Source organism: Pteronotus mesoamericanus, unplaced genomic scaffold, assembly GCF_021234165.1.
Source record: "Pteronotus mesoamericanus isolate MK-2021 breed Mesoamerican mustached bat unplaced genomic scaffold, CSHL_Meso_final contig_78, whole genome shotgun sequence".
Classification (NCBI taxonomy): domain Eukaryota; kingdom Metazoa; phylum Chordata; class Mammalia; order Chiroptera; family Mormoopidae; genus Pteronotus; species Pteronotus mesoamericanus.
Genome location: NW_026555258.1, coordinates 904,568 through 932,531, shown reverse-complemented (window position 1 = coordinate 932,531; position 27,964 = coordinate 904,568). Strand labels below are relative to the sequence as shown.

The 27,964-nt window shown below is 66.9% G+C and overlaps 1 protein-coding gene across 1 annotated transcript; it reads right to left on the bottom strand.

Annotated features, from left to right (window-relative positions):
- Positions 1-35: 35 nt before the first annotated feature.
- On the bottom strand, positions 36-27,804 carry ADAMTS13 (ADAM metallopeptidase with thrombospondin type 1 motif 13). Its single transcript, XM_054584717.1, is given in 30 exon segments — positions 36-386; positions 1,012-1,196; positions 2,278-2,454; positions 2,589-2,735; positions 3,203-3,521; positions 4,196-4,400; positions 6,210-6,392; positions 7,233-7,362; positions 10,740-10,860; positions 11,454-11,637; positions 12,536-12,569; positions 12,572-12,717; positions 13,270-13,399; positions 13,477-13,612; positions 14,574-14,755; positions 15,431-15,511; positions 16,096-16,216; positions 16,548-16,696; positions 16,825-16,951; positions 18,015-18,078; positions 18,175-18,326; positions 18,613-18,717; positions 19,511-19,673; positions 19,935-20,075; positions 23,789-23,935; positions 24,055-24,179; positions 24,380-24,463; positions 25,907-26,079; positions 27,350-27,416; positions 27,709-27,804. Coding segments are annotated over 30 exon segments (4,260 nt in total). The 3' UTR covers positions 36-200.
- Between the last annotated feature and the right edge of the window lie 160 nt (positions 27,805-27,964).

Genomic DNA, 27,964 nt, shown 5'->3' with positions numbered 1-27,964 from the left:
AAAGGGCTGGAGCTGCCTTTCCGGAGCGTCCCCTACCGCTTTGCACGTCGGAGGAAGTGCTAAAGACGATAGTTCAGATTGGATGGAGTTCAATTGGGAAAGCACTCCGGAGCCGGCCGGGCACCTGGCAGGTGCTCATCGATATCTGGTTGCCTCCGTTCCCTTCCAGAGCCGGCTGAGGGGTGTGTGCGGAGCGATCGCTAGGGCAGGGCACTGAGGGGCTCCCGCGCTGCAGGTTGGAGTGTCCAGTACTGGCCCTGCAGGCGGGCATGTGTTTCCAGGAAGCCCTGGCTGAACTCCATCTCAGCCTGGCTGCCCTCTGACTCCCAGTAGAGCGCCTGCTGCCCGCGGAACGTCATCGTTTTCAGACTGTGGATGTCCCGGATCTGGGGGGAGAGGGGCAGCCCCGAAGGGCCGGCCACAAATGAGACCTGGCTCGCGTCCATGGAGCCCTCCACAAACCAGGCATCGCACACACCGGCTCACGCTTAATCCTTGCACCAGCCCCATCAGGAGGACACCCTTTTCCTACCCAGGAAACGGGCTCAGAGAACTCATGCCACTTCCCCGAGGACACACAGCTGGGCCGCCAGAGCTGCGGCCCGAGCCCAGGGCGGTCAGATTGCAGAGGCCAGGCCGCCTCCCCGGGAGGAGCTGATATTTTGCAGAGGACGAGTCTCAGAACATGTGAAACCTCCAGGTGGGAGAGGCTGGCCCCTCCTCTGGCAAAGCTCTATCAGGCTCCAAACCTAGGTCTCTTCAGTCCCGGGCTCACTGGCCGTCTACAGCAGAGAAGGTTCTCTTTCCCTTCTGTGGCTAGCTCGAGGCACGTGTGTTGGTGAATGAGCGGAGGAAGTGCTTTTCTCCCATTCTTTCTCTAATTTTGAGGGTTTTAGTCTGAGGTAAACGCGAGGGTTTCTCTCGCCCAGCACCCCAGTTCCTGCCCCGGGGGCCGGCTGTCCAGAACCAGCAAAAGTCAGCCCATTCCGGTCACCACCCTGGTAGCCTCACCGAGATGTAGCCGGCATCCGGTCCCGCGGTCCCAGGGCCCACGCCGGTGGCCAGGGCGCGGATGGCGATGCGGGCCCACGGGGCCACGTCGAGGAAGATGCGGCAGCCCCCCACGTGTCTCCCGTCTGGACTCATCTGTGGGCTCACAATTTCACCCCGGGGGCCAAAGAGCTGCGTGTCACATGCTGCAGGGGAGGGCAGGTGGGTGGACTGGGTGTGGGCACAGGGGCCCCCGAAAGGCCAGTAACTACCACCAGAGGCCGGGGCAGCTCACAGCCGGGGGGTCTGTGAGGGGGCAGCACGGTGCTGTGGTCGAGATGAGGACTCCCGAGCGGAAGCCCCCACTGAACCTCCCCTCTGCCGTGTGACCCTAGGCACAGGCTTTAAGCCCTGAGCTTCCGCTCCTCCCTCTCTAAAGGGGAGGTGACAGGAGCGAACACTGGGCTGGGCAGTTGTTAGGAGGACCCAGCAAAGCTGCCCGTGCGGAAGCGCCCGGCCCTGAGCCTGGCGCAAGGAGGGCCCCGACCCGCCCGAGCCGCCGCCAGCACCTCCTGGGCCCCCCTGGGGCAGGCGCCAGCGCAGGGGCGGCGGAGGCGGGGGTGGGGGGTGGTGAGCAGCCACCAGAGGGCGAGCGGCCAGGCCCAGGACCACGCGGCACCTGCACAGCGTCAAATCCCCGCGGGGGAAGAAGCCCCCTAGTGTCCCGCTTCCCTGCGAGGCCTGGGGTGGGGACCCAAGAACCGCTGGAACCGGCTGGGGAAGCCACCTCCCGCCGGCCTGGGCCTTTGGGATGGGGCAAGCGGGGTCCCTGGGGCGCCGCCCTCTGCGCGAGGTCTGCGTGTGCGCACTCGTGTGCAAGTGTGCACACGCCCTGCTCCGCGTGCGGGGGATGAGAGGCGAGGGCTGTGCTCGGGGACAGGGCTGGGGGATAGCGGCTCACGGAAGCGTCCGAAAGGGTCTTCAAGGACCTGAGCGCCAGGGCCAGGGCCAGGGCAGGGGCGTGGTGGCCTGAGGGGCGGGAGACGATGTGGCCGGAGCCCCCTCTGCCCCTCTTGCTGAAGGGTCCCGCAGAGGAAGGGGCCTGGCCTGGTGCTGACCGCTCGTGCAGACCACCACTGGCCCGTGGGTGGGGATGGTGGGCACGGTGGGGCTGTCCAGGGGGGTCCGGCCTCTTCCACCCCCGTCTGCCTCTCCCGGGCCCCGTCCGCGGGCAGCGGCGCCTGCCTAGCTGGCCGCGGGGGTGGGGGCTCCAGCGCCGCGCCGTACCTCTGTGGAAGGTTCTCGGGGCCGGCCGGCTGGAATAGCGCAACAGCACTCCACCTCCCGGCCGCGCGCGGCGCTGCCTCACCACCAGGGTGTTGGCTTTGGAACCGAACGTTGCGCCGGACAGCTTCCTGCATGTCCTCCTCCACGTGAGCCGGCCCCAGAGCAGCAGCATGTCCCCTAGGAAGCGGCGGCGCAGTGAGGGTCCAGCTCCCCGAGTCCAGGTCGGCAGCGCCCCATCCCCGGTGTTGGTGAGCTGGGTTCGGTCCCGACCCTCCCACCCCCGGCCGGGGCCCACAGGGCCCTAGACATACCAGCGCTGCAGTTGAGGGAGCTCTCGAGGACTTGGAGGGTCACCACCTCACCCAGGGGCCGCCCGATGGCCACCGCACAGTCCGCCTGCCCGGGGCCTCGCAAGTCAATAGCTCCCGCGGGCTCAAGGAGCTGCCGACCACAGGGACCTGGACAGAGAGCGGAGTGCAGGCCGGGGCCAGGGGGCGTCCCTCGCAGGGGAAGGGGCTGAGCCGCAGGGAGCTGAGGTCCCCCCAGGCCCAGCCGGAAGCCTGCTCAGGTCCGGGGTGCGGGCTGCAGGGGTTGGACGTCACCACCCAGGGCACAGGGCCATTTCTGGGTGCTCCGGCGAGGAGGCCGTGTGTGAAGGGGCGCCGGCCTTGGGTCACGGGCCGGGGTCTGACCGGAACCTTCGGGTCAGCTCCCCGATGATAATGAGAGTGAGCTCGCCCTTGGCCGGTGAGCCCGTCCCTTCAGCCCAGCTGCACACCCCCCGGCGCCCCAGTGCTGCGGCCACAGGGCAGCCCCCTGCACAGCCCCACAAGGGCCTCGTTGTCCCAGGCCTCCCGGGTGCGGGCGCCTGTCGCCCCGCCCACAGCCCGCCAGCCGCCCGGGCAGGGAGGAGGAGGGGACGTACTGGATTCTGCAGGGCTGTCCCGGGGCCCCGGCGGGGGCCCCTGAGTCTGGGGAGCAGGGGAGAGGAGGCGGGCCCAGGGCGGGGGCCGCTCCGGGGAGGCAGCAGTGGGGCCAGCTGGGTTCTGTCCTGGGGCAGCGGCTTCCTCTTGGGGCGCCACGCTGGGCGTTCCCCGCTCTGCACAGGGCCCGGCCCAGCAGCCCCGCACCGTCGCGGGCTTGGGCAGGTGCCGGCAGAAGTCGGCCGGCACGGGTCCCTGGGCCCGGGGTCCCTGGCAGGTGTCCCGCCGGCGCTGGACGCCATCCCCACAGGAGACGGAGCACTGCCGGAACGAGGGGAAAGAGCTGGGCTGTCCCTTACTGAGCATGACAGGAACAGGTGGCCATGGGCCAGGCGTGAACTGATACAATCTTTGCACAGCGCTGTGGGCGGGGGCCCGCCCCCATTCTACAGATGGGGAGACCGAGGCGCCGAGAGGTTACCGTGCAGGAGTCACATGGGGCGGAGGGGCAGGCATTCAAACTCAGGTCCCTGTCTGCCACCCTTGAGCCCCTTTGCCTTTCCAAGCCTGAGAGCAGGGACCCGGGGGCACGGCCTCCTCCCCCTCTGTCCGCCCTGCCCCGCCCGGCCCGAGCCCGGACAGCCCCAGCCGGGGCAGCCACCTGCCTCGCCTCTTCCCTACCCCCAGAGCGAGGACTCAGCCCTGTTGACGGCCGCCTTCCCGGGGCCTTGCGAGGCGCTGGGCCCGGGGTGGCACCTGCTTGTTGAGGGGAGCTGAGCCATCTGCCCTTCACCTGCCCGCGCCTCCAGACCTCGGTGCCTCCTGAGGCCCAGCTGCCCTCTGTGTCCCTCAGTCCCGCTGCCTTCCACCGCGAGGTGCCCCGACCGTCCCCTCCCCTACACACTCAGCTCCTGTCTCCTTTCAGCGGTCACACGACCCAAAGCTCCCCAGGGCCCCCGCGTGCGGGGACCCTCCGCCCCAGGGGCCGCGCTCACCTGCGTCCAGGCGCTGACGTGCCACCGGTAGGCGCAGTCGGCAGCAATGCAGGGGGTGCTGGCCTGCGGCCGCGCCAGACCCGCACACTCCGCGCCGTCCACCTCCACGTCTTGGCCTCGGTCCGGCCGCACGCAGGCCACGGAGCGGGTGGCCGTGCCGAGGCCACAGCTGGCTGAGCACGGGCCGAGGGACGTGACTTTCCACCTGCAGGAAAAGACCCCAGAGAGGGGCTGGGCCTCCCCGCGCCTCCCGCAGCGCAGCACCGCCCCAGGCCCCGTGGACGGCCAGCCCCACAGGCTCCGGGGCCCTGCGCCCTCCTGTCTGCTCCCCGGGCTCGCTGGCCGGGGGAGGGTCCTGCAGGAAAGACACCTCTCTGGCCGGCACCAGGCGCCCTCCCCGGGGGTCCCCATCATCACGCAGCCCCCCGCTGACAACCACAGAGCCGCGTGGGGTCCGAGCCGCAGGGGCGGGGAACACGCCCAGCAAAAGGGGAAACATCTCCGCTTCGCTCCGCCCTGCCCATCTTCCTCTGCTACCCTTCAACGGAGGGCAAGGCCGGCCGTGGCGGAGTGGGGACTGAGCGTGCGCAGCCTGGGGTCCTCGCGGCGCCCCGTGCCGTCCCCGCGGCCCTGAGCAGCTGCGGCTGCCGCGCCCACCCCACGCCGTCCCAGCCGCTGCGGGGACGGCGGGGAGCAGACCCAGCGCCCCGCTCGGGGCCTGTGTGGTGCTTCCCCAGCTCGCACCACGGACGCTTGGGGCCGACGGTTCTGTCGCGGGGGCCGTGCATGCAGGGCGGACGCTGAGCAGCACCCACCCCGGCCTCCACCCACGGATGCCGGTGGCAGCGGCCGGCCCGGTCATGGCGACGCCTGGAAGGTCTGCGGACAGGGCCACGTGCCCCCGGGGAGGCAGAATCGCCCCTCGCTGGGAAACCACTGCCACCGAGGGCAGAGACAACAGACAGAAATAAAGAGCGGGTGGCAGCCCGGACTGTTGGGGATAAGGAAGCAGAATGCAGCGGCGTGGGGGCCGGCGCCGGGGACGGGCCCCCACCTCCGGCGGCTGTGTCGAGCCGAGCCTGGGCCAAGGGACAGCCCCGAGGCCGGCAGCCCCGGAACGTCCCAGAACATCTAGGGGGCCACACGGGGCCGGGGTGGCTACAGTGACATCTGAGAGAGAACCAGACTTCATGTGTGCGTGAAGTTCCCATAAACCCCAGGTCACTTCTCAACGTGATGTGGACAAGAAACGGGACAAAGCCAGGGCACGTGAGCACAGCAGCGGGGTGGTGGATGGGAGGCAACCTGATACCGGGACGGGAGGCGGGGGGGGAGCCAACAGAAGGGTTAGAGGGCCTCCGCGGGGGTCCCCGTGCACACAGGCTGGGCTGTGGCGAAGGAGCCACCAGGAAAGAGCCAGCAAACTCTGCTGGCTGGTGATATGGAAACAGGAAGTTTGCTCCCGACTTCGCAATGTGCCCTGAGTAAGTTGCAGGTGAGTTCAGGGCTTAAAAGTTAAATTTGGTCTCCTCTGTAAGACGTGTTTCTCTCGGGGGTCTGTTAGCTTCATTTCCGGTCGTCCATGCACGATACGGAAAAGCATCCCTTGTTAAACATGCAAAAGCACCATGAAGAAAGCCCAGAGCTATGAGCAAGGCAGAGAATGTCGGCTCTCCCCACGGGCCCCACCGGCTCGAGCGCTGTTCTGTCCTGGGTCGGCGCGGCTGGTGCGGCTCGGGTGGACGCCCCGCTGGGCCCACCCGCGGGCCTGCTCCCTGCTGCTCCCCCGCTGTGGAGCCCCGCAGCGTTCCCTGCAGCCCCGGTGGAACCAAGGCACTGCCTCGGTCCCACGGGGCAGCCCCCGCCGGCACCTGCCACGGCCTGCCAGTGGGTCCTGCGTCCTAAGAACGGTCCCCGGGGCCGTCAGCTGTCCTTTAGTCCCCGTGGCACCCAGCCTGGCGTCTGCACACGCCAGGAGCTCAGGCCACCGGCTGGACGTGCCCGGGCTGCTGACCTGGCGGGGCAGGGCTGCGGGCTGCAGGCCTCCCGCTGCTCCGGCCGAGGCAGCCCCTGGCACTGGGCGTCCGGCAGGATCTCCTCGTCCTTGTCCTCGCCGCGGGCCCGGGCGCAGTACAGGATCCTCCGCGCCACCCCTCCCCCACAGCTCACGCTGCAGGCCGCCAGCTTGTACCGCCACCTGGACAGACGGGGTCCGGGCAGGACCCAGAGAGGCCGGGGTTCCCCTCACTCCCCCGCACCAGGAAGGGGCTCCCTTGGGGGCCGCCCTCACATCACCACCGCGAGGCTCGGCACGGGGACAGAGAGCGTGCCGAGGCGCCCGCTGTATGGAAGGGGGATGGGGGCAAAACCAGATGCGCCCAAAGGCAGTGGGGGGCAGGGCACCCCCGGGGTCCCGCTAGGGTGTCTCTTTCCGAAGGGAATCCTTCAGAAAAGGACGGGAGGCACAGTCACCACCCATCACCCGAGGTGCCTCCGTCTGCCTCATGCACCGCCGTGTCCCCGCGTCCCCAGCGTCCGCTCCAGGGACGGGCTGCCTGTCCCCCAGGCCCTGCTGGGTCCCCAGCATCAGACAGCGCTGGCACGCGGGCGCTCAGCCAGGAGCGGGGGCCGCCAAAGCGAACCATCGGCCGCCACGTGCACGCACGCATCCCGGACCCGGGGCCACCCGCTGCACGCAGCCCTGTGCGTGTGACCCCCCACCCCCGACCACCGGTCTCCTTCGGAGGGGGCCCACCTGGCGGGGCAGGGCTCGGGGCTGCAGTCCTCCAGGGGGCCGGGCCGGGGCGCCGGCCAGCACTTGGCGTGGGGCAAGGGGACGGGGCGCCCACGGTCCAGCCCCACACAGCGCGCAGCCCGCGGCACCTGCCCCCCGCTGCAGGTCACCGGGCACGGCGCCAAGGCGCGGGTCTCCCACCTGCCGGGAGGGAGGGCCAGCGCTCCGCAGGGGGCCGCACCCCGGGCAAGCCTCCCTCCAGCCCAGGCTGCGGCCCCCTGCACCGTCGGCCGCCCCGCTCACCACGCCGGGCACGGGGCGGCCTGGCAGACCTCCCGCCGGCTCCCCGGCGTGCTTCCCAGGCCACACAGCTCCTCCCGGGCAGGCGTCCTGCGGGCAGTGTCCACGCACACAAAATGCAGCTCCATCTGGCCTGGGGACGGAAGCGGGGGCCCGTGCCCCAAGAGGCGGGCTCAGGCAGGAGCACGGGGCCCAGCTCGCTGACGGGCTTGAGCAGAGGCTGTAAGTCAGGCCTCTGCCACCTACCAGCTGTGTGACCTTGGACAAATGACCCAACCTCTGAGCCTCAGGGTCGTGCATATCCTGGGGCCTCCCTCACAGGGGTCTGTATAAAGGTTCCTAAAGGAGAGACACAAAGTGCACGGCACGTAGCGGGTGCTCAACAAGGGGCAGCTGCTATCGTTTCCCGAGAGGTGTTACAGGAACTGCTATATACGACTTCCGGTCAAGATGGCGGCATACCCAGACACGGCTCGCCTCCTCGCAAAACCGTATCAAAATTACAACAAAATATAGAACCACCATCACTGAGGAACGTTTGAAATTGAGTTGAATGGAAGTCTGACAACCACAGAATTAGAGAAACCACATCCACCCAGACGGGGAGGAGGGGTGCAGAGGTGGAACGTGTGCAGTGGATAAAAACCAGGGAGGGGCATCTCGGGAGTGAGGAGACCCAGCCCCACTCCGGGGCCCCCAGCCCAGGGTCAGGAAGGTAAGTCCCCACAACTTCTAGCTGCAAAAGCCAGTGGGGATTCAGTCGTTGGAAGAAACTCCTGGAGCCCCAAGCAGTTCTCCTTAAAGAACCCACACGTGGCATCACCTACCCGCTGAGCTCTAGCACCAGGGGCATTCGGGGAGGAACTGAAGTGTCCGGCATCGAGGCAAGCAGAGGCCATTGTCCCTTTGCTAAACCCTCTCCCACAGAGCCCGCAGGCAGGTGCCCTATCTGAGACTCCATCAACCCAGCTAACACTGTCTGCCCCACCCAACTCACAGACGCACCCAAGCTGCTTTTCGTTAAGAGTGGCCTTGGCTCAGGCTGCAAAACTACCTAAATCCCTTCAGCACGCACAGCCGGCCTCCCGAGCCCCAGGCCCAGCACGAGCGGCAGCAGCCCAGGGTCGCAGCTTGGGTTCACCTGGGAACCCCCAGGCCCAGCACAAGCGGCAGCCGTCTCAGGGTGCTTTACAGCGCAGGCGGGGTGGCCCCGGGCAGAACACAGGTGGGGGCCGACCTTGGCCTGCACCACCCAGGAAACCCCAGGGCCAGCGCACCCAGTGGGCAGCCACAGACCACGTCGGAGCACCGCCACCCCGCCCTGCACAGCTGATCCTCCACGGAGGGCGGAGGGTGGTGGTCAGTGGTCACAGCCAGTCCTTGCAGCTGACTGGCCTGGGTGAACCCCTCCCATTGACCTGCCAACAGCAACCAAGGCTCAACTACAAGAGGAGGGTGTACTCAGCCCACACGGAGGGGCACCCTGAGTCCCCAGCTTGGGGGATAGGGGAGGCTGTGTCACTGGACCCTACAGGACACCGACTACATTAGGCCACTCTACCAAGACACGGAGTCGTAGCGGCTCTACCTCATACATGGAAACAAACACAGGGAGGCTGCCAAAACGAAGAGACAAAGAAACATGGCCCAAGCGAAAGATCAGATCAAAACCCCAGAAAAAGAGCTAAACGAAATGGAGATAAGCAACTTATCAGGTGCAGAGTTCAAAACACTGGGTATAAGGATGGTCAAGGAACTTAGTGAGGACCCCAGCAGCATAAAAAAGGCCCAGTCAGAAACGAAGGACACACTGATTGAAATAAAGAACAATTTACAGGGAAACGACAGCAGAGTGGATAAAGCTGAGAATCAAATCAAGGATTTGGAACATAAGGAAGCAAAGAAACAACCAATCACAACAACAAGAACAAAAACAACCCCCCAAAAAGAGGACAGTGTAAGCGGCCTCTGGGACAACTTCACAAGGTCCAACATTCACATCACAGGGGTGCCAGAGGGAGAAGAGAAAGAGCAAGACATCGGAAATCTATCTGAAAAAATAATGAAAGAAAACGTCCCAAATTTGGTGAAGGAAGCAGACATGCAAGACAGAGTCCCAAACAAGATGGATGCAAAGGGGCCACTCCAAGACGCATAATTAAAATGCCAAAGGTCAACCCTGGTTGGCGTGGCTCAGTGGATTGAGCGCTGGCCTGCGAACCAAAGGGTCGCCGGTTTGATTCCCAGTCAGGGCGCAGGCCTGGGTTGCGGGCCAGGTCCCCAGCAGCAGGTGCGCAAGAGGCAACCGCACATTGATGTTTCCCTCCCTCTCTTTCTCCCTCCCTTCCCCTTTCTAAAAAACAAAAGCAAAAACCCTTTAAAAATGAAATAAAATGCCAAAGGTTAAAGAGAGAATTTAAAAGCAGCCAGAGAAAAGCAGTTTCCTGCAGGGGAGTTCCCATAAGACTGTCAGCTGATTTCTCAAAAGAAACTTTGCAGGCAAGAAGGGATCAGCAAGAAATATTCAAAGTCATGAAAAGCAGGAATCTACAGCCAAGATTGCTCTACCCAGCAAAGCTGTCATTTAGAATTGAAGGGCAGATAAAGAGCTTCTCAGACAAGAAAAAAATAAAGGAATTCATCGTCACCAACCCAGTATTATACAAAATGTTAAAGGGACTTGTTTAAGAAAAAGGACAAGATCAAAAGTAGGAATGATGAAATAGCAAAAATACACATCTATCAACAATCGAATCCAAAAACCAAAAAAGCAAACAAGGACAGAGACAGACTCGTGGATGCGGAGCGCGTTTTGCCGGTTGCCAGGTGGATGGGAGGGGTGGGGGAGGGGGTGGACAGGTGAGGGCATTAAAGAGCACAGACAGGTCATCACAGACCAGCTGCGGGGATGCCAAGTGCGGCCGAGGAGATGGAGCAGCCACAGAGCTTGTACGCATGACCCGTGGACACGAACAAGGGTGGGGGGTGGCCTGAGGGGGTGGGGGGTGCTCGGGGAGGGGGCCAAGCGGGAGAAGTCAGGACGACTGTAAGAGCATAGTCAATAAAATATAATAAGGCAAAAGAATTGCTATATGGACACCTCTGACTGTGTTAATCGTAAACACGGTATTCAGAGTATCCTCGAATCTCTGGTCTCCACTGTAAACACGCTGCAGTTTTGCCGAGCAAGCGGCTGGGGCTTTAGAGAACACGGTGCGTCTTTAGACAAGTCCCTTCTCTGGTCCGGCCCCCTGGGATCTCCGAGCCAGATTTGGGGCCCCCCTCCCGCCGCTTTTCTGGACCTTGAGAAATACGCTTCTGATCTCTTCCCGCCTGTGGGCCAGGCGCCACACCCCTCACGTGGCTCGCGCGCTGGCCCTGGCCTCCCCGCGCGGCGGTGCGTTCCCGTCCAGCCGGGCTTTTCCGTACGCCGCCCCAGGCGCCTCTCAGGACTGGCAGGATGGAGGCAGAGGGGAGCGGGCTAAGGAGCGCGGGTCTCTGGGGCCTCACCTCTACCGCAGGAGACGGAGCAGGGCCCTGCCAGGGGCATCCACGCGTGTGCGGCCCGAGCCCCCGGACGGGCACTGCCTGGGGGCGTTGCCGCCTCTGCCCCCGGAGGCTGGGGGTCCAGCTGCAGGGGCAAGCAGCAAGCGGTGGGTCTGCGTGTCCCGCCTCCAGACCTCCCCCTTCCCAATCTCTTCAGGAGAGAGATGTGGTCCCCGGTGCCCAAGGCCGCCCTCCCAGCCGAGCCCTGCTCCCAGCCCCCAGTGGGTGCCCTCCACAGGCCCCCTCGACCTCTGCACCCCCGCGACTGGCTCCTGGGGGCGGGGCTGCGAGCTGGGCTCAGGAGCCTGACTTGTGGCTGGCTCTGGCTCGCCTGCAGTCCCCGGGGGCAGGGCTGGCTTTCGTCTAAAAGCAGCAGTGCCCGGCCCGGTGCCCCTGAGCACCCGGCAGGAGCCCAGCAGCGCCCCTCCAGGTGGCCGGGGCCGGGGGGCATCTCAACAGGGTCAGGGCCTCTCAGCCCGGCCGGCCGGCAGGAGGGGCTTCTCAGTGGGCCCTGAGCCCTGTTCCTGAGTTCGTCCTCGGACCCGGGCCCGGCAGACAGCAGCTCTGCAGACGGGTCGTCTTCTCTAGCCCGGGGGCCAAGGGTAACCAGGGCTCCCCATTCTCCCGGCCAGACAAGGCCCCAGGTGCCCCAGTCACACCCTTGCCCGGGACACTCACGTGGCCCCAGCCTGGAGGGCATGTCACCCCGGGGCAGGGCTCGAGGGCAGCTGGCTTCTTGTCCGGGAAACAGGGCCCAGCAGTCGCCGGCGCCTCCGCGCCGCCCGCCCCCGGCACACACGTCGCGTTCCGTGCAGCCAGGTCCGCTCCGCAGGCCCACGAGCAGGCGTCTGGCTCCTCCGACCTGCGGGCACAGCACAGCCCTCGGGCCTTGCCCTCGCCATCGGCCATCGACCTTCGGGGCAGCCCGGCCTCTGGGCGGGGAGCCTGCTCCCCGGTGCCCAAGAACCCAGAGGCGCCCACAGAGAAGCCCACCCGGGGCCTCTCCCGGCAGCGCCCGCAGCAGCCGGGCTCCCGGGGAGCGGGGCGCAGGCCCCCCCCCCCCCCCCGGCTCGGCCGTTCCCTGCAGCAGGCTGTCAGCTGAGAAGCAGGCGTCAGACGGGCGGGCGGGACCGCCGGGTCGGGCAGGAAATCGCTACGTGCGCACAGGCCCTGGGAGGCAGGGCCGCCTGGGCTGCGGCGCGGAAGAGGATCCCGAGAGCGGGGCCGGCGCGCGGCGGGCAGGGCGGTGCACACTCGCTCTGTCCGCCGTGGACGTGGGAGGGGAAAGGAACCCAGATCCACGGGGTGGGGCGTTGGGGGGAGCCGCTCGTGACCGAGGCCGACACCCTGCCCAGGGTGGCCCCAAGACGGAAGGGTGGCCCTGGTCCCCCAGCCAGCCAGCCAGCCACCGATCAGCACGATACCCGCTGCCGGCTCCGACGCGGAGGGGCCGAAAGGCACCGCGGAAGCGAGGACGCTGACAAGGTGGCGTTTATCGCTTTGACGCGTGGCTTCCCTCGGCCCTCCCGGCCCCTCTCCGAGCAGCCCTCGGGAGCTGGGGGGAACACGGCCGGTGCGGGTCTCTCGGGATGGCGGGCCGTTCTGACACTGGCACCGGGACTCCGGGCCAACACTGCCGGTCACCCAGGGTGGTGGCGCCCCGCCAGAGGCTTCGGGAAAAGCGGCCCCTCAGCAGGGGCAGGGTGACCGCAGGGACGAGGCTGCCAGGAGAGCCTGCCCCCGCTCCACGCCGCGCTCACCTGGCGGCACAGGGCTGGGAGTTGCAGGTCTCAGCACCGCGGGCTCCCGGGCCAGCGCTCCGCACCGGGCCGGGCGCAGGGCCCTCAGGTGTCGGCCCGGGGCCTCCACGCAGCGCGCCGCCCGCGCCCGCGGGCCTGCCCCACAGGAGGCGCTGCACGGGCCGAAGTCTCCCACTGCCCAGCTGAGGGAGGGAGGCAGGGACGAGCGTGGGCCTCCGGCCAGGTCCCCAGGCTGAGGGGGCTGGCGGGGGGCGCTGGGAGGCAGGCCCATCTGTCCGGCCGGCTCACTCCGTGGTCTGGGCGGGGCCCTGTGTCCCCTCAGGCGCCTGGGCACGGCACAGGGACAGCCAGCCCAGCCCTCCAGCTCTCCGGGGGCCCCCAAGTTGCACCTGAGTCTAAGGTTGCCAGTATAAACCGGCAGGCGGGCGGCGGCCCCCGCCCTGTCCCCAGCAGGGGCAGCCTCGTCCCGAACGTCACGCCCCTGCCAGCCACACCTGCCCGGGCGGCGACAGCCAGGCGCTTTCCCTGTGACCCCCCTGAGTCCCCCCTCCCAGCAGGGCGGCCACCTCCACTGCAGTGACCCCAGCCAGAGAGGGCGTGTGCGCGGGGGACAAGGCACATCAGGTGTGAGTCACTGCCACCTGTGTCTGCCGCGCCCCAGTGTCCCCGCCTGTGAAACAGGACCCTGACAGGGCCCACCCGCCCGGAGCCGCCCCCCCCACCCCGGCACTCACCGCGGGGGGCAGGGCCCGGGGCTGCAGGGCTCCTGCCGGGCCGCCGGCCGCCGGCCCCCTCCACACTGGGCCTCCGCCACCCACCGGTTCCTGGCCTGGTCCAGGCAGCTGTAGGTCACCCACCGCAGGCCTGGGGAGCGAGAGGGAGGCTAGGCCGCCACCCCGCGGGGGCACCCCAGGCTCCGGCGGCCCTGTCCTGGGCCTCACCTGCCCCGCAGCTCACCGAGCAGGACCCCCGCACGGCGGCCCACGCCCCGGCCTGCTGCAGCCTAGGTCGGAAGTAGGAGAAGGAGATGTCCGGGCGGGTGAGGGTGCCATACTCCTCGCCGTAGCGCCTGTAAACCTGCGTGGGAGGGACACGGGCTCGGGGCCTGGTCCAGCGGGCTCCCCGGGCGTGGCCGTCACTGCCACCGACCCCGACAGCCTTGGACTTTTCCCTCCGCTGTGCCTCTATTCTTTTGCTGAGGTGACCGCGTGCCAGGTCTGGGGACAGCCCAGAGAGCAGGACATCACCCCAGCCTCCAGGAGCTCCTGGTTGGGTGGCGGGGGGCGGTGACAGGTAGCCCTAAAGGGCCCGGCAGGCCCCGGGCTGTGCAGGCTCGGGCAGGTCAGGAAGGCGCGCCCGGGGCCGGGAGCAGGGCCGCCGGCGGGCAGAGGGGTGTCCAGGCAGGGCCTGGGGGCGAGCCCCGCGCGCTCACTCGAGCTTGACGGGCCGAGGGGCCGGCAGGACGGCGGCCCCACCCCACAGAGGAGGAGACCAGGCGCGCGGCCCTCAGCGACGCGGCCGGAGCCCTAGGACAGCGAGGCCTGGCAGGGGGCATTCGGGTTCCGGCTCCTGACCCCGCTCTGCCCGACCCCACTCCTGGGCTGGCCCTGTCCTGGGGGGGAGCTTCCCACACCCCCGCCCCCCGCCCCCGGGCCTCCAGTCTGGGCGCCGGCCCAGCCAGCCGCCCCCACGGTCACACTCCCTCCTCAGCCAGGCCTGACGCAGGCCCCACCCCGACGCCAACAGCACAGGGCCCTGCGGCAGCCCCCGGGGACCCCCACGAGGAAGCCCAAACTCCTCACAGGGCGAGGAAGGGCCCTCGGGGTCTGCCCCGCCCTCCGGCCTCCTTGCCCGGAGGGTCCCCTTCCTTCAGCCCCTCTGTTGTAATTACCGCCCCGTGCTCTGGGGCTGCCCCAGACCTTCCTGCCCCGGCTGGGTGCTAGGGCTCCCCGTCCCACCCGCGCCCAGAGCCCCGGCGACCCGCTGGCTCCCACGAGGGACGGCCGAGGCAGCCGACGGCCGGGGCCCTCTGGGCCACCTGGATCTCCACGCCCTCCCGGGTGGGTCCCTGGATGCGGATCTCCTCCAGGCGGGGCAGCCGGTCCGGCGTGAGGGTCACTTTGTACTCGATGCGGCTGTCCTCCAGGGGCGAGGGGTAGGTGGTGCTGGGAGAGATGCTTGAGTTCCCGGCCACCACGTAGCGGCCTCGGATCCTCACTGCTGCGGGGGGAGCGAGGCTGTCAGCATGGGGCAGGGGTGGGGTGCCTGCCCTTTCCAGGGGGCCCTGGTTTAAGGAATGGGCCACTGGGGCGTTGCCCCGGGGCCCCAACCCCGGGAGCGGACGTCCTGGTGCCTCGGTCGGGCCGTCGGCGAGCCCGCCCTCCGAGACGCCCCCAGTGGCCTGACCTCAGAAGGCTCCCTCACGGCTGTGACTCTGCCCCTTCGCAGAGCTGGGGGCACCGCGGGCCCACTCCCCCACCCGGCATGGGTGCACGGGCAGGTACGGGAGCTCGGGGGCCCCAGGCAGGCGCCATGGGAGCCACCCGGACGCCCATCGACCAGTCCCGCCTACGTAACGAGGCCCCACGGAAGCTGGACGCTGTGCCTGGGTGACCCGCACGCGGTGTCACGCTTTGTGCTGGGCACGGAGCCCCGCCGGCCTCTGCCGGGGCAGCTCTCCCTGGGCTGGTTTCATCGTTGCCTTCCCCGGTCACCCGCCGTAACCACGGGCGGAACAGCGCTGAGTTCTGGGGGCCCCCGAGCCGCCGTCCGACAGACGGCGTGGGGGACCCCCCAACTGGAGGTGGGCGTCGGAAGCGAGGGCGTCCTGGGAACCGCGCCTCAGCCTTTGAGCTTGGGTGAGCGCGGGGCGCGCCCCGGCCCTGGCCAGCTCACCCAGGTGCGTGAAGAGGGGCCGGTGGTTGGCGACGTGCACGCGGGTCACGTTGGGGGCGAGCGCCAGGAACGTGACGTACTCTGGGAGGAAGCAGAGGAGGGTGGGCGGCCTCAGGCACCCACGTGGCCGTCCAGGGAGCAGGTGCCAGGGGCCCAGAAAGGGCTTCAAGCCCGGAAGCTGCGCTGTGACGGGGCTGCCCCAGGCGGCAGGGGCCCCCGGCCCAGGGGGCCATCGAGGCCAGGCCGGAGGGGGCCTGGTGTGGGGGCGCTGCCCTGGCGCAGGGCGGGGCCGGGCCGGGGTTCTCCGCACAGCCTGGGGCCTGCGAGAGGGAGGCGGCCTCAAGGCCGCCTCCTCTAAGCACCAACTTTGCAACCGATCTGACCTCTTTTGCAAAGAGATCGAGATCAAAGACTTTCCCGGTACAACATCCCTCCTGCTGGGATCTCGGGAGCAGGAGGGGGGGGCCGGCGGCAGGAGCTGGCCCAGCGCGCGGCCACCGCCGCAGCCAACACGGCGCACCACCGCCCGCCGGGCGGGCACCCCCGACACCTGAGCCACGTGGACAGGCCCGCAAGGTAGGGGCCGAGGCCGAGGCCCACGGGGCGGCCCCAGGGCGAGCCAGCGTGCGGACCCCCGGCCCCGGCCCCGGCCCCGGCCGACCCACCTCGAGCCCTCCCGGCCGTGAAGGAGCCGTGCTGCGGGCTGCAGGTGCTGCTGTCGCCTCCACACACCTGGCACGCGTCGAGCACCTGCTGGGAGTCCATCCTGCCGTCACAGCCGAAGGTCTGCGAGTGGCGGGGAGACGGGGGTCGTGGGGGGGCTGGCCGCTGACACCCACAGCGCTGCGCCCTCAGCTTTGCGTGACAAGGGGGGCCCTCTGGGAGCCTCTGCCGTCCGTGCAGGAAGCACGTGACCTGCTCCAGGTCAAGCACGGCCCTTCGCGCGCTGACCCTCGGTCGGCCCTGCGTCCCCGCGTCAGCCCGTGCAGACGTCACAGGGCCCCAGGGCCGGCGCCCACAGCCCTCACCCCCAGGGGCTCCTTTGTGCCTCGGCTTTGCTGGGACGGGCCCGGGGCCACAGGCTCTGGAAAGGCGCCCTCTGCCGGCTGGCGCCTACCCTGCAGCTGCCCTGCACGCACAGGCTCAGCGACCCGTCCTCTGCGGGGACGCTGGGCACACACCGGGTCCCATCCAGGAAGCTGTCCCCACGCCTCATGATGAAGCTCTCGCCAATGGCCCGGCACATGTGTCTGCACAGAGAGTCCCCTAGGAAGGCAGAGGGGCAAGGGACCCTGATGCAGGGGTGGCAGGGGGTAGGGAGGGTGGTGACCCCGCAGAGCACGGTCCGGGTGGGGCCGCCGGCCCCGCCCCCCCCGCTGCAGCTCCCACCCCACCTTGACTGTGCCGCACGGCAGGGCCCCAGCGGTAGAAGGAGGCGTTGCCTGGGGACAGGTGCAGAGGGTCCCCGTCCGTCCGGGCGCACTGCTCGGACATGAACTCCAGCTGGGTCGTCTCGCAGGCCTGGCCAGAGAGGACAGGGGCCGGGCACCGAAGGGCAGGGGGCGGTGGCTCGGGGAGAGGACCTGGGGCAGGGGAAGCCTCGCCGAGGGCAGAGCTTGGTGGGAAAGGAATCGGTGAGGGGGCCGCGACCAGAGCCACGGACAGCGTGTGGGGAAACCGGACTCCGCCCGGGGCCGCTGGGAAGGCCCCGGTTCCGCTGCGGTGGGTGGGGGAGACTCGGGGGTCCCCCGACGAGGTAAACACACGATCCCCGTGTGACCCGCAGCTCCGCGTTTAGGCGCCAGAGCACTGAAGACGGGCTCGCACGAGCCCACGAACCGGGGGTTCACGGCTGTGCCCCTCACAACGGCCAAACGGCAGAAAGAACCCAGATGTCATCGCTGGTAAACACAGGGACCCACTGTGGCCCATCCACGCAGTGGGACAGGCCTGAGCCGTAAACAGGAGCAAAGCACCTGCACCCGCTGCAACGCGGAGGGACCCCGGAAACACAGAGCGAGTGCGAGGAGCCGTGAGCTGCGGGGCTCCACGCCCAGGAAGTGTCCGGGCAAGGCAGACCCACAGGGACAGACAGCAGACTGGAGGTTCCGGGGCTCGGGGACAGGATGCGGGCAGCAACCGCTAATGGTCCTGGAGTCGCTTCGGGGGGGGGGGGGCATGCCTCGGACTGGACAGAGGTGGTGGCCGCACTTCACTGTGAACGTGCTCGATGCCACCGAATCGCACTTTAAGGAGCTGGTTTTATGCCTGAGTTTGTAACTAGACGAGCCACAGCTTCGCGTGCTAAAGTGCGTCGCTGGGGATGGAGGCAGGGTTCTCACCGCAGAGACCAGGGTGCCCTGGCAGGAGGCGGCATTGGGACGGGGAGGGGACACTTCAGAGTCCCTGCTCTCAGGCGCGGGACAGCCCGGGAGCACACCCTGTGGTTCCGGTGTGGACATTAGTGGCACCCCTTCACCCCCACCATTGCTGGCGGGAAGCACAGACCTCAGCCGCCCTGGTCTCCGGCTCCCCAGGCCCCGGCGCCCCCCGACCGCGCCGCCCCGCCCGGGCAGCGGCCTACCTGTGTGTTGCACATCTCGGCCTGCAGGTCAGCGCCCATGCACACACGCCCCCCGAAGGCAGGTCTGCAAAGGCACATGAGACCCCAGGGCTGGCGGGGGCCCCAGACGCCCAGCCGGGGACAGCGGAGCCACAGCCCTCCCCCGACCTGCCCCCAGTACCTGGGGTTGTTGCACTGCCGCCTCCGGGTGACCACGCCCCCTCCGCAGGAGCGGGAGCAAGGACTGGGGGGACCCCAAGCTGACCAGTGCCCGTGCACGGCCTCCAGGGGCGAAAGCTCTGCCAGCGGGCGGCAGCGGCCCTTGGAGCACCACTGTGGGGGGCGGTGGCCGGGTCACCGGGGCGCCCTGTGGGGCGCCCACACCCACAGCGCGCCCACGCCCGGGGTACCTGGCGCCCACGGCGCGGCTTGCACCAGGATGTGGCCACTGTGCCTGTGACCGGGGGACCATGTACAGCCCCAGGGCCCTCTGCCCTCCTGCCCTGGAAGCGAGGGCTGCCAGGCTGCAGGTGCCCCCCACGAGCGCACGGGAGCATGCCCGCACACGCCCACACACGCCCGCACACGCCCGCTCACACGCGCCCCTCCCCGCCCGGACCTTCTCCAGGCCACACTCTGTCCCGTCCAGGAGAGGAATGAGGAGGCGGCTGCAGCTGCTGTGGTCCGCGGGGTCCGTGTGGCAGGACAGGGCTTGGCACGCGTCCTGGGGGGGGAGCAGGGGGCCGGCACGGGGCCACCAGGGTCTGTCAGGTCAGTGTCCAGCCTTGACGGTCCCCCCAAGGCTGCAGGGCTCAGGGACAGACACACCGCGCTGCTGTGCGGGCCCGGTGGCCGGGGAGCGTGGGAGGGTCCGGAACAGGGACAGGTGTCCCCTCTCGGCCTCGCAGCCAAGATCAAGCACAGGTCCCGGGGCAGTGGCCCCTTTTAGGGACCCATAGACGTGTTTTCACGTCTCAAATAAGAAGAAAAACTGAACTTTCAGATCACAGAAAATGTTCTAGTTTGTGATGTTGATTATCCCTGTATTTATAGTAGCACACATAAAAATGTGTCTGTTTTGTAAAAACACTAAAATACAGTTCTCGATGTTTTGTACGGAGAGACTGACTGAGGCAAAGGTGTCGCCCTGGGAGGAAGTCTGTTTTCGGGGCACCTGCCCCCGTCCACCTGCAGGGTTCGGCTGGGAGGACATCTCCTCCAGGAAGCCCTCCAGCTCTCGTTGGGTCAGAAGCCCTTGGTACCTGCCTATTTAGGCTCAACGTCCGTGGGCTCCGGGGCCACGGCAGGGCCGACTCCACGTAATTGGTGGGGCCCAGTCAGAATGAAAATGTGGGGCCTGGTTCAAAAATTGAGAATTTTGAGAGGCACCTGACAGCCAGCCTGGGGGCCCACAGTGGACGGGGTGGCCGAGCTGGGCCGAGGGGCTGTGGGGTGGGGGCAGAGGCGGCCTCGCGGAGGGGCGCGGGGGCGGGCGCCAGCCCGAGGCTGGGACTCACGAGGTCCTCCCTGGTGAAGGTGCAGGCGGCCGCCGAGGGGCCCAATGCCACGCGGCACTGCGCGTCCGCGTCGTAGTAGAGGCCGGGGTGTGCCTGAGGCGGGCGCCCCGCGGGCCCGGACAGCTGTCCCGGAGGGTCCAGCACGCAGCGCGCCCGACCTGCGCTGTGACGAGGCCCCGGGTGGGCGCGGGTGGAGCGGGAAGGAGGAGTGGGCTCGGGTCTGGGACGGGAATTCTCGGCCCGCGCCCCCACCCTGAGGGGCGGAGACAGAGCTGGGGCGGGGGGCGGGGTTCCAGGGGAGGGGGCGGGGCGGTGGGCGGGCCCTAGAGGCGCTGGGGCAGGTGGGGGTGGGACCCGGGGGGACCTGCAGGGCGGGCCCGGGTGGGGCAGGATGGAGGCGGGGGCGGCGCAGGGGCGCGGCTACCTGAGCAGGTGCAGCAGCTGCCGGCGGCTGCAGGCGGACCACGCGAGGCCTCCGCGGGCGGGCGCGGCGCCGGGGGCGCCCATCACGTGGCCGCTGGGCGCGCAGCCGCTGCCCGGCGCGCCGTCGTGCTCCAGGCCGAAGCTGCGGAGGGCAGGCGGCGCTGGGCGCGGCTGCGGCCGGCCGCGCCCCACCCGCCCGCCCTCGGGGCCGGTCAGCCCCTGGCCCGCCACCAGCCAGCGCCGCGGGCAGAGCGAGTCACTAGCCGGCCAGCCCCAGCGTCCCGCCCCAGCTGGGCAGGCGGGTGGCTCCCGCCTCTTGTGGCGGATGGGTATCCAGAGTCCTTGGAAGTGTCAGGCAAACCAGTCCGTGGTGGTGTAAGCCTCCCGGATGTGGCTCGGGGCCCGGGGGGGCCTGCCTCCCCCCCAAGTCACTCTCTTGATCTGGGGACGGGCGCTGTCAGGTTCATAACTGTGTAGTGGGGTTAGAAAAATGTCCGAGACGATGTGCGGGCCTCCGACCATCGATCCCACCCACAGCTCCCCTCCAAACGTGGCAGATGGAGGAACTGTCCCGGCAAGCGGGGCCGGGGAGTCACGTGGAGATGCAGGGGCGCGATCGGGGCGACAGCCGGGCCTTGTCGCAGCCTGAGCCCCGGAGATGGGGGGGTGGGGACGGAGTTCCCCAGAAGCGCTCCGAGGGGCCGGAGGGGCAGCAGTGGGCAGGGAAGATGAACAGAGACTCATTTTTCACTATAGGAGTCCACGCGGAGCTTGAGTTTTATACTAAGCGGGTGTTAGTTCATAATTAAAAGACTGAAAATCAAAAAGAAAGGAACGGAGACTTGCCCAGAAGATGCGTAATGTGGACTTCTGGTCAAGATGGCGGCGTAGGCAGACATGGCTCACCTCCACGCACAAAATTAACAACGAAAATACAGACCACCCACCACTCGGAACCGTCAGAAATCGAGCTGAATGGAAGTCTGACAACTATGGAATTAAAGAAACCACATCCATTCTGAGTAGGAAGGGTGGAGACGCGAGACAGGCTGGTCCCTCAGCCACGTGCGCGGGATAAAAATTCCGAGGAACATCTCAGGAGCGAGGAGTCCCAGCCCCACGCCAGGACCGCAGCTCAGGGTTCCAGGGCCCGGAAGAGAAGACCCCACAACTTCTGGCTGCAAACACCATGGGGACTGTGTTGGTGGAAGAAACTGCTGCAGCCCCAAGCGGTTCCCCTAAAGAACCCACACACGGCCACACCTCCTCAGACTCCCTCTCTCTGAGCTCGGGCACCAGTGGTATAAAGGGAGGAACTGTAGTGTCTGCCATTGGGGTGAGCAGAGGCCATTGTCCCTTTGCTAAACCCTCCCCCACGGAGCCCGCAGGCTGGGGCCACGTCTGAGAGCCCATCAACCTGGCTAACGCTGTTTGACCCGCCCTGGAGATCCCCAGAGACTCTGCCCCACCCAACTTACAGACCCACCCGAGCCGCTTTTCCGTTTGAGCAGTCTTGGCTCCTGCTGCACAACTTCCTAAGTCCTCTCAAACAAGCCACAGCTGGCCTCAGGGGGTTCCCAGTCCCCATACCTCTTGCTAAGGGTCCCCAGGCCCAGCACGAGCAGCAGCAGCCCAGGTTCGCAGCTTGGCTTCACCTGGGAACCCCCAAGCCCAGCACAAGCGGCAGCCGTCTCAGGGTGCTTTACAGCGCAGGCGGGGTGGCCCCAGGCAGAACACAAGTAGGGGCTGACCTTGGCCTGCACCACCGGGAAACCCCAGGGCCAGCGCACCCAGTGGGCAGCCACAGACCACGTCGGAGCACCGCCACCCCGCCCTGCACAGCTGATCCTCCACGGAGGGCGGAGGTTGGTGGTCAGTGGTCACAGTCGGTCTTGCAGCTGACTGGCCTGGGTGAACCCCTCCCATTGACCTGCCAACAGCAACCAAGGCTCAACTACAAGAGGAGGGTGTACTCAGCCCGCACAAAGGGTGCACCTTGAGTCCCCAGCTTGGGGCATAGGGGAGGCTGTGTCACTGGACCCTACAGGACACCGACTACATTAGGCCACACAACCAAGACAGGGAGTCAAAGCAACTCTACCTCATACATGGAAACAAACACAGGGAGGCTGCCAAAACGAAGAGACAAAGAAACATGGCCCAAGTGAAAGATCAGATCAAAACCCCAGAAAAAGAGCTAAACAAAATGGAGATAAGCAACCTATCAGGTGCAGAGTTCAAAACGCTGGGTATAAGGATGGTCAAGGAACTCAGTGAGGACCTCAGCAGCATAAAAAAGGCCCAGTCAGAAACGAAGGACACACTGATTGAAATAAAGAACAATTTACAGGGAAACAACAGCAGAATGGATAAAGCTGAGAATCAAGTCAAGGATTTGGAACATAAGGAAGCAAAGAAACAACCAATCACAACAACAAGAACAAAAACAACCCCCCAAAAAGAGACAGTGTAAGCGGCCTCTGGGACAACTTCACAAGGTCCAACATTCACATCACAGGGGTGCCAGAGGGAGAAGAGAAAGAGCAAGACATCGGAAATCTATCTGAAAAAATAATGAAAGAAAACTTCCCTAATTTAGTGAAGGAAGCAGACATGCAAGTCCAGGAAGCAGAGTCCCAAACAAGATGGGTGCAAAGAGGCCCACGCCAAGACACATCGTAATTAAAATGCCAAAGGTTAAAGATAAAGAGAAAATCTTAAACGCAGTAAGAGAAAAATAAGTTAGTTTCCTGCAGGGGAGTTCCCATAAGACGGTCAGCTGATTTCTGAAAAGAAGCTTTGCAGGCAAGAAGGGATCAGCAAGAAATATTCAGTCATGAAAAGCAGGGACCTACAGCCAAAATCGCCCTACCCAGCCAAGCGATCGTTTAGAATCGAAGGGCAGATAAAGTGCATCCCAGACAAGAAAACACTAGAGGAATTCATTGTCACCAAACCATTATCATACGAAACGTTAAAGGGACTTGTTTAAGAAAAAGAACAAGATCAAAACTATGAACAATCAAATGGCAATAAATGCATATCTATCAACAATTGAATCTAAAAAAACAAACTAAGCAAACACGAAGAACAGACAGAATCATGGATACGGAGAGCGTTTTGCTGGTTGCCGGATGGCACGGGGGAGGGGGAGGATGGGGGACGGGGTGGGGGTGCTGGGTCGAGGGGGGCCAAGGGGGAGAAATCTGGAGGACAGCATAGTCAATAAAATAAAAATTAAAGAAGAGATAAAATACTTAGGAAATAAGATGTAAGTGGAAAATGAAATCAAAGTGTAAGACAAAAGAATGCATAATGTTCATAATTGGAAAAACTTGGAAACAACCTAAATATCCAAATAGGGGATTAATTAAATTAAACAAAAAATAACTTTTCAAAGGACTTGGGAGAAATACACTGCTGCTTGAAAAAAGCAGATGGCAAGCCAATATCCAGTATAATCCCAATTTTGCAAACGCAAAACTATGCACGTGTAAAGAAAGGCTAAAATCAATCGTAACATGCGAACAGACACTATCTCTAAGGGGCGGGATTTGGGGTAATTTTTACAGATCAGTTTTCCTTTTCCTGAATTTGCTACAAACCTTATTTTCTCATGGCCTAGCTTATTTTCCTTGTTTTTTGTTTCCTTTCATTCCTCGGTAATCACGTAGCGTCAGATTCCCCGGCGCTTGCCCCCCACGCCCCCCCACGCCCTGGTCCGCGGGGGTGCAGGGCTGGGGCTCCTCCCTGCAGCCCAGGGCCCCCGCCCGCCCCGGCGCCCCTCCCCCGCCCGCCGGGGGCCCAGCTCAGCTCCTTGGCCTGAGCTTGGCGACCGCTTGCAGGGCCACATACCTGTGCCCAACCTCATGGGCGATGGTGACCCCCAGGTCGAAGCCGGTGTCTTCAGCAATGAGGCAGCTCCACGCGGGGGAGCAGGCACCCCCCAGCTGGGTGACCCCCCGCACCTGCCGGTTGCCGTCAGGCAGCTCCAGGTCAAACCTCGGGGAGACAGAGGAGGCCCCTGCGGTGCCTGCCGCCACCCTGCCGCCGCGCAGAGGCCGGAGGGCCAAGGGGGCCGCTCCCAGCGCCGCCGCCCGCGCCCCGGCGAGCTCGGCTACCTGGTGACGTAGAGGACCAGGTCGGCGTGGCCGGCGTCCGAGTCGTCCTGGGGGTTGACCGTCCGGCCCCACTGGCAGACGCTCCGCAGCGAGGAGCTGATGTTGGCCGTGATATTAGGCGCCTCCTGGGGGACGAGCGGCAGAGCCCGCTTTTCCCGGACCCACCCCAGGCCGGGCGTGGCTGCTGTGGCATCTCAGCCCCCCGCCGACGCTGTCACTGCCCGGTGTGGCCGCCGGGGGTGGCCGGCTCTGCGGCACCGCAGCAGGAGGGTGAGAGGACAGCAGCGGGTTTTCCGAGACCCCGGGCTTCGGGCGCGGCACCCACCTCGGGCTGCGTCAGGACGGCCATCCTCACCAGGTGCACGCGGAACTGAGCCCCCAGGGACGCGTCCCTCAGCAGCTCCGACGCCTGTGGGAGGGCGGGCGGGGCGGTGACCGCGGGCGGGGTGGTCCGGCCGCCCGCGGCCGCTGACGTCCGCGGGGGCGCAGGGGACAGGGCTCCGTCAGCGAGGCGGGGGTGGGGGGCACCCAGAGCGCTGTCCTTACGCTGGGAGACGCCAGAGGGACAGGCAGATGGTCCCGGCCCTCCTCTCCCTCAGGGCTCAGGAAGCGCGACAACAACGCAGAGAAGCGAGACCCGGAAACAATCGGGCGGGCAAAGTCCTCCCTAGCCTGGAACGTTCCATCCAACACTGCGTCTCGGCCGATTCGCCCCATCCTCGCTCACGGCCGCTCGTCTCCCTGATTCATTCGCCTTTCTCTCCGCCGCCGCCAGCCTGACGCCCCCTCTGCCCTCCGAGAGCCCTTCCCTGGGCACCCCCGCCCCGTGCGCTCTGCTCGCGTCTGTCCAGACGCTGTCGTGGGCGGCCTGCACGGCGGTGGTCGCACCGGCGTGTCCTCCAAGCGAGGCACGGCTCCCCTGCCCGGCCGGACCCCGGCTCCGCGGCCACCTGCCCTGCACTCAGGATCCGCCCGCTGGCCGCGGCCGAGCCTGGGTGGCCTCATCCGTCCCGTCGAGCGACAGCCCCCATGGTCATTGGCAGACGCAGGCACAGCGCAGCGGGCACGGGGGGCACCCACGATGGCAGTGGCCACCACCACGGCCCCGCCACCGGGCAGGAGCCTGCCTGGCACCTACTGCCCGGGTGTCCTCAGCCCCCGGAAAACGCGGCGAGTCACCAGGGGAGCACGGGCTTGGTGACCGACCTGCAGCACGTTCCCAGTGGGGAGACACCGCCAAGCTTGCCAACGGCAGCTTGAGAGTGACTTAGGCGACACGTGTGTCACCTCTGGGGCTTGTAGGCGGAGGCCCCCTTGCTGCTCCTGGTCCCCAACACAACGGGGAGTCCTGCCTCCTGCCCGGCCTGTCGCCACCTGGAAGCCTGCGTGCCTGCGGCAGCCGGCAGGGCAGGGGAGCCCACGGGGAGGGAGCCGAGAGAGGCCGGCGGGGCTGCCCGCTCGCCAGGCAGCACTGGCCGAGGTCCCCCTGGATCCGGGGCAGAGGCCAGACGTGAGGGTCCCCCCGGCAAAGGGACCCAAGTAGCAAGAGCCTGCGGGGTGCACTAGGGAGTGGAGAGAGGCCTCGGACCCGCCCCCCTCCACCCTGGGGCGGGAGGGGCAGGAGGATGGAGGGAGTGGCCGTCGCGCCCCCCCCCGCCCCCCGCGGCCCTGAGCCCCTGGAGGGACCCAGCCTCAGGTGTACGCCGAGCTCAGCAGGCAGGTTCAAACCACCAGACGAGACACAGGCCCGCCTGCGGGCCGGACCGTGTCCAGAGGCTCCCGAGGCCGCGGTGGGCCGCCAGCGTTCCCCAGGCGTCCCACATCCTGCGGTTGGCGCCGCAGGGGGCCTCACCATGTTGAGGTTGGTGAGCACGTATCGCTCCGTGTCCTCCTGGTGAGCCTGGTAGACGTCGGGGCCCACGGCCACCAGCAGCCGCAGGTGCAGGACGGGCGGGGCGGGGCTCGGGGGCTGCGCAGCCGGCTGGCCGGGCCAGGGCGGACCAGGCAGGGCGGAGGTCGAGGGCTCTGGAAAGCAGGTGAACTGCGGCTTTAGCTGTCTGGTCTGACGCCCCGAAGGCCCCCACGTTCCCCACGGTCCCCACGGTCCCCACGGCCAGGTCTCTCTGTCACCGTGTGCTCCTGGACCCGGCCACCGACCACTTAGGCGGTTGGAAGGCCCGAGCCCCGGCTTTCTCGCGGGCACCGTGGGGGCGGGAGGGCACCTGCCTCCTGGGGGCCCAGTGACAGCAGGGCGAGCGGCCTGCCCGGCCCCCCAGGTCTCCCCTGGGCCCCCGCCTCCCCACCTCTCCGCGCCCTCAGACATCCAGAGACAGGCGTGGTCGCCGGGCCTCCCGACCCCTCAGGGGCAGACTTCTCAGGGGGCTGAGACACCCCGCGCTCGCTCTCACGCCACTGACACGGCGCCTTAGAACCGACAGCGCTGGCCCGCCAACCGGATGCCGGTGGCCGGGTCTCGGGAGGGCCGCCTCTCAGGGCGGCTCAGGGCCCCCGCCCCGCACTGACTGGACGCGTCGGGGCACAGGTGGCAATGTGGGGCCTGGGCGGGGCTGCTGTGTGGCTTTCATGTCCTTCTGGTCACCCCCAAGCCCCATGCAGGGCACCCTGGAGAACGGTCACCCCAAGGCAGCCAGGAAAGCCCTGGTCCTCCAGAAACTATGGGCCCCTCCCCAACAGCGGCCTCCCACTTTCCCCGCCCCCAACCCTCCGCAGCCCAGGCCTCGGTCGGCGGGCCTGTCACCCAAACCACAGAGAAGTCAGTCACAAGTGGGATCCCCCCAGTTCTGTCCTCCTGCCTTGGGTCCCCACCAGCGTTTTGCTTAACGTCACCAGCGGCCATTCTCTGAAAGAAGCCGTGCCCGGGAGAAGCCCACAGACAGGCCCCCGGGGGACGGGGAGAGGCTGTGGCCGGGACTGGACCCGGCGCCGCGCCGGCTCTCCGGGGCGGGGGGTGGGGGTAAACCGGGACGCCCACGGCCAGAAACCCACAGGAGTCCGTCCACAGAGGCGCAGGAGCGGGAGGGACCGGCCAATCAGAGGCTGTTCCCTTAGACACTGAGCAGAACCCGGGGTCAGACCCCAGCTCCGCCGTCCAGAACACCAGGCCAGCGCCTATCGCCTTGGCAGGAAGTTTGCTCCCCGGGGTGACGGCAGTGGCTCTGAGCCCCGTCCCAGCAGAGCCACCAAAAAGCCCAGCCCCGGGCTCAGGGGTGAGACACCCCGCAGGCTCTGAGGGGCGCCCGTCGCCGGGAAGCCAGGAACGCAGGAGGACATGCACCTTCTGAGGTGGCACGGGGGCCCAGGTCGGGAGTCACCTCCTCGGGCTCCGGAGCCTGAAGAAATCCCTGCAGGAGAGAGAGAACGGTGAGGACAGAGCGGGAGGCCCCCGGGTGGGGGGGTGGGGGGGAAACAGGCTGGACGGGGGAGGTGCTCGGAGAGAGGTGCCGGAGGGCCGAGCCCCGGAGGCCCTGCCTGCCTGTCGCGGCGCCTCCGTCAGCAAGCACACTTCGTCCAGCGCCCGTGCCAACCCCGAGGCGGAAGGGCACCCGCAGTCGGCCCAAGGCAGCCACCTCTCTCCCCAGGGAGCCACTTCACACCCAGGAAGCCCCGTCCCCAGGGCCCCGGACAGTCACCCACCTGCGGGACCTCAGGGAGCCCGCGGCAGCCCAGGAGGAGGAACCCAGAGGTGAGAATCGCCCACACACACGTCCCCCCGGGGCGAGGCTCGCTCATCCTGGCCGACCACAGCCTGCTGGCCCCGGGAGCCCCGAGACGTCTGGAGTCCAGTCGGCCGGTCTGGAATGTGACAGACCCCGCTGGGCTGGGCGGGGCGGGGCCCTCAGGCCGTGTTTACTTTTGGGAGCTTCCTCCCAGGGCAGGCTCCTCCTACTGC